The 11,444-nt window shown below is 42.0% G+C and overlaps 1 protein-coding gene across 8 annotated transcripts; it reads left to right on the top strand.

Annotated features, from left to right (window-relative positions):
* Positions 1-690: 690 nt before the first annotated feature.
* Positions 691-8,422, top strand: matn3a (matrilin 3a). 8 transcript variants are annotated; one of them, XM_055873161.1, is made up of 7 exons: positions 691-1,392; positions 2,351-2,623; positions 2,726-2,848; positions 3,672-4,247; positions 5,517-5,654; positions 6,179-6,304; positions 7,897-8,175. In XM_055873161.1, the coding sequence occupies exons 1-7, from the start codon at positions 1,227-1,229 to the stop codon at positions 8,022-8,024; spliced, it is 1,530 nt and encodes a 509-aa protein (XP_055729136.1). In that variant the 5' UTR covers positions 691-1,226; the 3' UTR covers positions 8,025-8,175. The 8 variants fall into 8 exon arrangements, with proteins under 8 accessions (XP_055729136.1, XP_055729135.1, XP_055729134.1 ...); XM_055873160.1 differs by having other exon boundaries at positions 2,708-2,848; XM_055873159.1 differs by having other exon boundaries at positions 692-1,392; positions 2,351-2,848; positions 7,897-8,174.
* Positions 8,423-11,444: the final 3,022 nt, after the last annotated feature.

Below are 11,444 nucleotides of genomic sequence, written 5' to 3'. Positions count from 1 at the left end.
CTCAAAAAAATAAAGGGAACACTTAAACAACATCATGTAACTCCAAGTCAATCACACTTCTGTGAAATCAAACTGTCCACTTAGGAAGCAACACTGATTGACAATACATTTCACATGCTGTTGTGCAAATGGAATAAACAAAAGGTGGAAATTATAGGCAATTAGCAAGACACCCCCAATAAAGGAGTGATTCTGCAGGTGGTGACCACAGACCACTTCTCAGTTCCTATGCTTCCTGGCTGATGTTTTGGTCACTTTTGAATGCTGGCGGTGCTCTCACTCTAGTGGTAGCATGAGACGGAGTCTACAACCCACACAAGTGGCTCAGGTAGTGCAGCTCATCCAGGATGGCACATCAATGCGAGCTGTGGCAAGAATGTTTGCTGTGTCTGTCAGCGTAGTGTCCAGAGCATGGAGGCGCTACCAGGAGACAGGCCAGTACATCAGGAGACGTGGAGGAGGCCGTAGGAGGGCAACAACCCAGCAGCAGGCCCGCTACCTCCGCCTTTGAGCAGGAGGAGCACTGCCAGAGCCCTGCAAAATGACCTCCAGCAGGCCACAAATGTGCACAGACACAGCAAACCTTCTTGCCACAGCTCGCATTGATGTGCCAGGTGAGTAGTATTCATGTGCCAGGTGAGTAGGTGTGTCCAAACTTTTGACTGGTACTGTATATTTTTTAGATACTTCAAGAGGTCTTAAAATTAAAAATCAAATAGCTTAGTGATTATTGGTTTGACCTCCTGAAAACAATTCATTTGAAATGGGGGTAGGGACATTCAAGGATCCTCCAAATCGCCGACCCTTCCAAAATTGTGTTTGGTTTGGGGAGGGGGGAAATGCGCTCTTTTGCGCTGTCATTCTGATCTAAGAATATTACTCCTGCTTATTATGAAGAAAAAATACATCTGTTTAACTTTGTAAAGTAAAGGTGTGTTTAGAATTATTTTTGTTGTATTAATGCTATTTAATCTCTCCTCAGACTAATATTATTCTGTTTGTCCGTGGGGTACCTTTGCCACTGTTCCACCCCTTGTGTATTGCGCTGTCATGGTGTATTTGTGCTCTTGCATCTGGATTGGACAATAATTACACACGTGCTTTGGTCAGTGGTCTTCAAATTGGCCCTCCAAGTCCCTCTCCTAAACATTCGAGTTTCAGACATTTGTGCGGACTGGGTAAGCCAGCAAGAACTTGAACGGACGTGAGAAGAAAACATTGGTACAATGAAGTCTTTATTCGGGAGTCTCGTCTACTGCCTTTTCCTCTTTGTGTCTGATGTATACGGAACGTACCGTTTGAATGGATTCGATCCACAACAGGTTACTGCTCAAAGTTATGCACAACGTAGAAATATTGCCCTTCCACCGCTGCGGACGCTCGCTCCTTCAGGTAGGTTTTCAGAGAAAGGTGTCGGTACACCTTTCTATTTGTATTTGTGTTTTGTGTCATGATACATACACACTGAATATCACTTGATTGTTTTGCCAAGTACATTTTCCGCCAAAATTGAAAAGCGCATCTTGAATTCAATAATTTGTCTAATCCGATCAAAATCTCGTGCCAACTACTCGTAGTCTGTCCACGAGAGATTAATCCGATAATTGCATGCTTCTCCTCATTGGGAACCTACCAAGTGTCCGCGCGTAAAAATCGCGTAAAATGTGCACGGAACAATTGGTTTTATTATAGCCACTCCTTGTATTGTAGATAATTCGGTCTGCTATAGTTTGCAAAATTCCAGTAACTTTTAACCTGGTTTTCCAGAAATCCTGGTTGGAGATTCCTTTTGGGAAATCTACCAGAATATTGCAACCCTAGTCTGCTATGTGGAAATGCTAATACATGTACTAAGGTACTTGGACATATGCATTCCATGTGCATGCAGTTCAACAGGGCAATAACTCATTATAGATTTACATTGACTTTTTTTTTACTTACAATTTAAAAATTGACAAATTATACTTGATTTTGCTTTATTGGCTAAACAATGACATCCAAATTTATAGGACAGACATGTTTGTCAAATCTATATGTGCTACAAGACTAAATGCATATGTAAGTTTAAATTTATAACATTTTATAAGTGCGATATTCCTCTATGCTTGTTTGAAACGAGCCAAGCGGCTACCAGCTCAAATGTCACTCATGCTTCAACAACTAATCAGTATTCTCATGCTAACTCTTAAAGCAAGCGGAGTTCATTCTCACATCAACACACCCATAACTATAATTTATACAAACTCGCATTGAAACCATAACTATCATTCATAAAGACTCACAGCTTTCCCATTTGCTGACTAACTAATTTGCTCTATCGCTCCTCCTCTCCTCCTCTGGTGGCCCCTAGTTCACGCCAGTGCCTACAGGCATAGAGGCTATCACTACCACCACCAGCCACCAGGGATCCACCTGCCCGTGGTTTACCAACAACCTGGCCCTCTATCTCCACTCGTGGCTTACCCCAGACCCTCTGTCCACTTAAGACCTTACCAACACAGATTCAAAGGGCGAGCGCCACCGGTGGTGTACAACCTATACCAAGATCTTTCACCTCCAGTAGTTCACCACCACCTGTTTAAAGTTTTTTTCCCACCAGTGAGCCACCACCACAAATTCAAAGGTAAATGTCCACAAATTTTACCTCTGGTACAGCCTAAACCTACTACAGTGCCAACGACCCCTGTGGTGTACCTACCCACCACAGTTCCAACTCTACCATCAGTGACTACATTGCAACCGGTGATGACCACCTTGCCACTGGAGGTGACCACCACCCCCGTGCCGCCAACACTACCTGTCAGTACCCAAAGCGGCGTCGTCATCACCACCACCAGTGTGGAGACAGGTAGAAGCCAGGTTTCCCTTCCAACCCAACCAATTCAATCCATAGTTGTCCAGGTCAGCTCTGCCTTTTTATTTTATAATAGCACAGGACTACTGTAACATAATCAACCATTCTCATTGATAATTTCATCACATAATCAACCAGCCAGAATTTATGTTATTTGCAATCTAATAATGACAAAACACAATACAATACTTGGGTGAAGCATTCCGGGACAAGTCAAAAATTACTTTCTTGTTCTCCGTAGATTATAATTTGGAACAAAAAAACTATGAATCACTGGATATACATTTAAATACTCTTCACTGCATTAGAAGGATAAAAAAAAAAAAAAACTTATTCTGGGAAAAAACAAATCAGTTTTGACAACAGTATGATTAAAGAAGGATACTGGTAACAATTAAACTTCTGCATCAGTTGGGAGAACAGTTAAGAAGAAGAACAGTTAAGAGAGGTGAAAGGATACAGTATGGCTCGATGAAAGGCATAATATACTGTAATAACTAACCTCTAAACCGTCTAACTGAAATGATGCACAACTCATGGCCTTGCGAACCCCTCTTTCATCCTTTAACTCTCAAGAAACCAGAGTTGTGCATCCCCCAAACAACCAATGAGAAATGCCTTTTTTTTGTGTAGCTGAATTGTTTCACCTTTGTTCATGGACACTAATATGAATTAATGTATGTCGCTTTTCAATCCACAAACTAGGGCTACGTGTGTGTGTGTCAATGGAATGAGTTTGTATGACATAAACTGGGCTTTTCAGTGTGAACATATGGCCATCTTGTTAAGAGCTGCAATGCTTCTGGTTTGCCACCAGCGACTGACAATTCGTGCAGGAGCCGTCCCCTGGACCTGGTCTTCATCATCGACAGCTCCCGCAGCGTGCGCCCCGGCGAGTTTGAGAAGGTCAAGATCTTCCTGGCCGACATGGTCGACACCTTGGACGTGGGACCAGAAGCCACCCGTGTGGCCGTGGTCAACTATGCCAGCACGGTCAAGATCGAGTTCCTGCTCAAGGCTCACCTGAACAAGCCCAACATGAAGCAGGCTATCACCCGCATCGAGCCCCTCGCCGCCGGCACCATGACTGGCCTGGCCATCAAGTCGGCCATGACCGAGGCCTTCACCGAAGAGTCAGGCGCCCGGCCAAAGTCGAAGAACATCGCCAAGGTGGCCATCATCGTGACAGACGGGCGTCCTCAGGACCAGGTGGAGGAGGTGTCAGCGGCTGCCCGGGGGTCCGGCATCGAGATCTACGCGGTGGGGGTGGACCGAGCCGACATGACCTCTTTGCGGCTGATGGCCAGCAACCCTCTGGAAGACCACGTGTTCTACGTGGAGACCTACGGCGTCATCGAGAAGCTCACCTCCAAATTCAGGGAGACCCTGTGTGGTATGACTGAGCAGGGTGGAGGAGGAGGAGACTAGTCTAAACCTTAAACCTTGGTTTTAGTCTGAGAATGTGTAGGGACCGTGTACCGTCTACAGGGGTGGTTTAATCTGTTTTCTCTTTAGCACTTAATTTTGAATCCTTAGGTTTGCTATTCAAGTGTAAATTTATACGGTGACCAAATGGTAAAGAGAAAAAACAGACCTCACATGGATTAAAGGTTTATATACCCTGGTACTAGATTCGAGCTCAATTGGAAAGTAGTTTGGCCATTTGGTCTACTCTGGGCTGGTTCCCCACATTTAGATTAAACCTAGTCCCAGATTAAAAATCTATTTTAATGGAGAATCTCTATTGAAAGGGCCTCTTAGTCCAGGACTAGGGTTAATCTGGGTCTGGGAAACCTGCCCCAAGAGTTTTGGCCAATCTTGGTCTCTAGTGAACAGAGTCAGGTATGGTTCCTCACTTTTAGTAACAGACAGGATGGTCCTTCAAGTGCAAGGTGATCGAAGAGGTAACTGCTCATTAATGATTGACCAAGGAGAAATCAAAGCATCATGCCACACAGAGATCGCTTTGAATCTGTCAATCGTACTGCTTTGTTTAAAATGATCAGAATACTGTTCTAAAACCTTCAGTCATTTTGAATAGTAAATTGACTTTTTTTCATAACATTCTAATATTTATTTAAACTTGAATGTTGTGTACATTTTAATATTGTTTTTAAAATGTATTTATTTTTTATGTTAACATTCCCCCTTCTATGTTTGCAATGGACCTTGACTGAGTTGGTGTATGGTCCACCAGCTTTCCAGTCACATTAGGTGGCCTTCAGTGTATAGCTGACCTTATTTCAATAGTCTATTGATATACTTCCATACACCTTTTTGAAGCTTGGAACTCAGACAATACCACAAACAGTCTTTTGCGTCTACAATTTCATCAAACAGGCTATGGAAAAATGTGTATACCTTCTGCACTTACATGCATATGCTCAAAAATGTCTCTTAGTTTAGTTTGCTTTGGTATCTATACTTGTTATGCTATTTATACTATATACAGAACGACATTTTCTTAGAGAAATTAGATTATAAATTGTTTATAAACAACCAGTGTTTATATATGGTAAGTATGTTTGATAATATGGCTTCTTCAGATCACTTTTGAATGCATACAAGCTATAACCATTCCAAACTTATCAGCCTATGAAATTGTACCCAGGCTGCTTTGTGTAGCTTGATGGCGGCTTCACTTAACCCCGACTTATTCCAGGTTGGGACCCCTGTGACATGGGACACGACTGTGAGGACATGTGTGTTAGCAGCAGCAGCAACAACTCCTATCACTGCGAGTGTCGGGAGGGGTATCTCTTGAACACGGACAAGAAAACATGTTCCCAGAGTCAGACACGTAAACCTCCCCACTATGTTTGCAAAGGACCTTGGCTGAGTTGCATTGAAGGTGTATGGTCCAACAGCTTTCCAGTTACAGTGAATAGCTGGCACTATGTCAACATATACTTCCATACAGCTTTTTGAAGCTTGCAAATATTGCCACTGGAACTCAGATAATACAAGTGTCCTTTGCATCCACAATTTCATCAAACAGGCTATGACAAAATGTGTATATATACTTAAAACATGTTATCCTACTTAAGTTTGTTATGGTATCTTCACTTTGAAATGAGCGTTTCTATCAAATTGCCACCCAGGAATGAAATTGAATAAATGATTTATAAATGACCATCATTACATACAGTGAGGTAAGTATGTTTGATAGTATGGCTTCTTCAGAGTACTACCCCAGATCACCTTGACTTAGACAGAATCCTTATGCATACAAACTATAACAGTTCCAAATATGATGCCAGCCTATGAAATTTTACCCATGCTGCTAGCTTGTCAGCGCCTTCCATTAACCCCGGCTTATTCCAGGTGTGGACCCCTGTGCCATGGGACACGACTGTGAGCACATATGTGTCAGCAGCAACGCGTCCCATCACTGCAAGTGTCGGAAGGGCTATATCTTGAACCTGGACCAGAAAACATGTACTCTGAAACGTAAGAGTCAGTGGGCTAACTGTGGTTGTATTCTAAATATGCCTCCTTTATATCATTTGAACTTTATATTGAGTATGCTCAGATGCTCGACCCGTTATGGATGGTGATCACAGAAGGTCTCTAATTTGTTCGTTTTCTTATAAGCAGCACATGCATGATAAGTCTTCATTCAGCTTTTAAAATCCAACTGGTGCACAATCAATATTACTACTTGATACACCGTTGGTTTTCCATTTGCCGAACACTTTGTAACACTCGCTAGGTTGCTTCAACGTTGTCATAGCATTGTGTTCCTGTCATGGCCATGCAAATGGCACCAAACTCTGTGCTGTCTGTCTTGCCTACTAGAGAACATGAGCGCAAAACCAGGATAGGTAAGGGATTAGTTTTTGGTTATGTCTACTACTATTAAAGAGGATCAGTTGAACCTAGGTAAAGTACTTATACATGGTCATGTTTAGTAGGGAGAAAATGTTCCAGGCACTACCTGATCTAGTCCAATAAGAACACATTTATTTTCCAGTGCAAAACACCTTTTTCTACGATGTACTCTACTGAATACAACCCTGGTCTGTAGAAGAAAAATTGCAAGCCCAACTAGTATATGGAACTCAACAGTATAACAACATTAGTTGGGAGGTATTGAGTGAGAGGCTCCTCCTGTGTGGTGTTATCTACTGTACAGTTGAAGTTGGAAGTTTACATACACCTTAGCCAAATACATTTAACCTCAGTTTTTTCACAATTCCTGAGATTTAATGAGTAAAAATTCCCTGTTTTAGGTCAGTTAGGATCACCACTTTATTTTAAGAATTTGAAATGTCAGAATAATAGTAAAGAAAAATATTTATTTCAGCTTATTTCTTTCATCACATTCCCAGTGGGTCAAATGTTTACATGCACTCAATTAGTATTTGGTAGCATTGCCTTTAAATTGTTTAACTTGGGTCAAACGTTTCAGGTAGACTTCCACAAGCTTCCCACAATAAGTTGGGTGAATTTTGGCCCATTCCTTTTGACAGAGCTGGTGTAACTGAGTAAGGTTTGTAGTCCTCCTTGCTCGCACACAATTTTTTCAGTTCTGCTCACAAATTTTCTATAGGATTGAGGTCAGGGCTTTGTGATGGCCACTCCAATACCTTGACTTTGTTGTCCTTAAGCCATTTTGCGACAACTTTGGAAGTATGCTTGAGGTCATTGTCCATTTGGAAGACCCATTTGCGACCAAGCTTTAACTTCCTGACTGATGTCTTGAGATGTTGCTTCAATATATCAATATAATTGTCCTACTTCATGATGCCATCTATTTAAAGGCACAGTCAACTTAGTGTACGTAAACGTCTGACCCACTGGAATTGTGATAGTGAAATAATCTGTCTGTAAACAATTGTTGGAAAAAGGACTTGTGTCATGTACAAAGTAGATGTCCTAACCCACTTGTCAAAACTATATTAATAAGAAATTTGTGGAGTGGTTGAAAAACGAGTTTTAATGACTCCAACCTGTATGTCAACTTCCGACTTCAACTGTATGTACATACATGATGTAATCTTTAACACTAACGTGACATATTGCTCTGTCCCAACATGAAGAGATGAAGGTGGTGGTGGTGGTGGAGGAGCCTTGTAAGTGTGAAGCCAGACTGGCTTTCCAGATGCAGACACAGGCCGCCCTCCAGGAGATCACTGCCAGACATATCCTTTCTGTTAGTTCACAGTAGGAAAATAACTGACCGCAACACTCAATATAGGCTGAAGACTCAGTGGTATGCCTCCTTCAAAGTAATTCATGGGTTATCTTGAATGCCTTTATGATTGATGGGCTGGGTTGCATGATCTACCATGACATTATGTGGTTTAGATTTGTGGAAGCAAATGCTACTTTGTAAACTGGATAATCTGATGTTGTAGATCAATTGTAAAAATATATATATATATGTATATGAAAAAAGAAGGTTACAAATGAGTTTTTCCAGATGTAACTGTTTATTAACCTTTTATTCAAGTTGTTAGCTTAATCCTAATGTTTTACCATGAAAAAGAATTGCCTTTACTCTTCTCACTAGCTGACATGACAGGAAGAGTGGAACAGATTGAGAACATTTTGGGACCTGTCTAAGGGGAGGAGGAAACGGTAAGTAAGTAATCCCTATAGGGAAGACTAGGTTGAAACCTTCCAACCCTGACCTCTGTGTATTTGTTTACCCTCAGCATGGTCAGCCAACCTCTGATGGCCCCGTAGCCAGTCGTCACAGTCACGGACCACTGCAACACAGGCATGTACTACTACTGCTGTCCTCCATCACATCAGCGGACATCGACAACAACAGACAGTGGAACTTTGGATAAACAACACTGCAACAGCTAGACGGAAACAATGTCAGTCCATGGTTCTTTAAACAAGCTATTGGACTTAGGTCAGGACTGTATCAGGGAATTATGGGGGCTAACAGTGTCCGTCTGTCCATATATGAGCATCAAGTTCCCACGAAACGTTACAGTATATAACGGTATACACCTTTTAGAAATGTGCTAAATACATTTTCATCAAGTCTGCTTCAGCGAACACATTTGGAATTTGTTTTTGGAAGTTTCTTTGAAGTATATTGATTTTTTTAAAATAATGTTCAGTAGGGATCAGTCAGTGAGGGTCATTGCTTTTAAGATTTTGTTTTATTTTAACAGATTTTAGACATGTTATACAATATTTGATCATTTCCAAATTGGTAGAAATATGTAATTTTTGTTTTTTGTGCCTGCCAATTAAGGTATTTTTGTTAGGTTGTGTCAGTGCAAAATGTTGAACGCTATAATGTGAGGAAAATGTACACCCCACATGTGTGCTGTGTACGTCAGAATAAAAAAAGGAATGTACTGAATATGTGACAATCAAGACCAGAAGAGGAAATTATTTTGCACAGTGCCTTTATCCATTGAACTACTTGATGAATATTAAAGGGGAAGTTCAGTATTTTACAAGTTGTTTGTTTCTCCCTCTGAAAGTAGTCTAGACCAGAAGAAACAGTACTCCATGGTTCAGTCTCCTTAACAGCCTCTAAACACCTAACGAGAGGTCGAAGGAAAATGGCAAGTTAACAGGCGGGACACACAGACAAATAACAGCACAACAGGGGTGTGCAGAACGACATCTTGGAACGCACAACTCGCCGGTCCTTGTCACGGATGGGCTATTGCAGCAGACAACCACACCAGGTTCCACTTATATCAGCTAAAAGCAAAAAGAAGCGGCTCCAGTGGGCACGCGATCACCAACACTGGACATTTGAGGGGTGGAAAAATATTGCCTGGTCCGATGAATCCCGGTTCCTGTTGCCTCACGTTGAGTTAGGATTTGGTGTATGTAGCAGGAGTCCATGGCCCCTTCCTGCCTGGTGTCAACGGTATAGGCTGGTTGCAGTGGTGTAATGGTGTGGGGAATGTTTTCCTGGCACACGTTAGATCCCTTAATCACAATTGAACAAAGTTTGAACGCCACACCTTGTAGAATCCATGCCCAGAGAATTCAGTCTGTTCTGGAGGCAAGGGGGGTCCGACCCGGTACTAGATGGGTGTACCTAATAAACTGGCAACCAACTGAGTGTGTGTCTATATACAGTTGTATGAAAAAGTTTGGGCACCCCTCTGAGGCTGCATAATAATTTACTCTGTCGTCACAGAAAATGATCACAGTGGCATGCCATTCATTTTCTAATAAAAGCTGAGTACTGGGGTATTGTCCAGACAAAGATTTTTAGTGTAGCAATATTAAGTTGTATGAAATTAAATCAGATGTGAACAATAGGCTATGCGAAAATGTGGGCACCCTTGTCATTCTGTTGATTTGAATACCTGTAACTACTTAGCACTGATTAATTGGAACACACAATTGGTTTGGTGACCTCATTAAGCCTTGAACTTCATAGACAAGTGCATCCAATCATGAGAAAAGGTATTTAAGGTGGCCAATTGCAAGTTGTTTTTCTCTTTGACTCTCCTCTGAAGAGTGGCAACATGGGGGCCTCAAAACAACTCTCAAATGACCTGAAAACAAAGATTGTTCAACATTATGGTTTAGAGGAAGGCTACAAAAAGCTATCGCAGAGATTTAAGCTGTCAGTGTCCACTGTGAGGAACATAGTGAGGAAATGGAAGACCACAGGCACAGTTCTTGTTCAGGCCAGAAGTGGCAGGCCAAGTAAAATATCGGAGAGGCGAAGGATGGTGAGAACGGTCAAATAGCCCACAGACCACCTCCAAAGACCTACAACATCATCTTGCTGCAGATGGTGTCACTGTGCATCGTTCAACAATTCAGCGCACTTTGCACAAGGAGAAGCTGTATGGGAGAGTGATGCGGAAGAAGCCTTTTCTGCACACACGCCACAGAGTCGCTTGAGGTATGCAAACGCACATTTGGACAAGCCAGTTTCATTTTGGAATAAGGTGCTGTGGACTGATGAAACAAAGATTGAGTTATTTGGTCATAACAAGGGATGTTATGCATGGCGGCAAAAGAACACAGCGTTCCAAGAAAAACACTTGCTACCCACAGTAAAATTTGGTGGGGGTTCCATCATGCTGTGGGGCTGTGTGGCCATTGCCGGTACTGGGAATCTTGTTAAAGTTGAGGGTCGCATGGATTCCACTCAATATCAGCAGATTCTTGGGAATAATGTTGAAGAATCAGTCACAAAGTTGAAGTTACGCCGGTGCTGGATATTTCAACAAGACAACGACCCAAAACACTGCTCAAAATCTCCCCGGGCATTTATGTAGAGGAACAAGTACAATGTTCTGGAATGGCTATCCCAGTCCCCAGACCTGAATATCATTGAGAATCTGTGGGATGATTTGAAGCTGGCTGTCCATGCTCGGCAACCATCAAACCTAACTGAACTGGAGATGTTTTGTAAGGAGGAATGGTCCAAAATACCTTCATCCAGAATCCAGACACTCATTAGAGGCTATGGGAAGCGTCTAGAGGCTGTTATTTTAGCAAAAGGAGGCTCTACTAAATATTGATGTGACGTTTCTATTGGGGTGCCCAAATTTATGCACCTGTCTAATTTTGTTTTGATGCATATTGCACATTTTCTGTTAATCCAATAAACCTAATTTCACTACTGAAATATTACTGTGTC

The sequence above is a fragment of the Salvelinus fontinalis genome, chromosome 20, assembly GCF_029448725.1.
Source record: "Salvelinus fontinalis isolate EN_2023a chromosome 20, ASM2944872v1, whole genome shotgun sequence".
NCBI lineage: Eukaryota > Metazoa > Chordata > Actinopteri > Salmoniformes > Salmonidae > Salvelinus > Salvelinus fontinalis.
The sequence above is the reverse complement of the archived record's forward strand: the minus strand, read 5'-3'. Positions and strand labels throughout refer to the sequence as shown.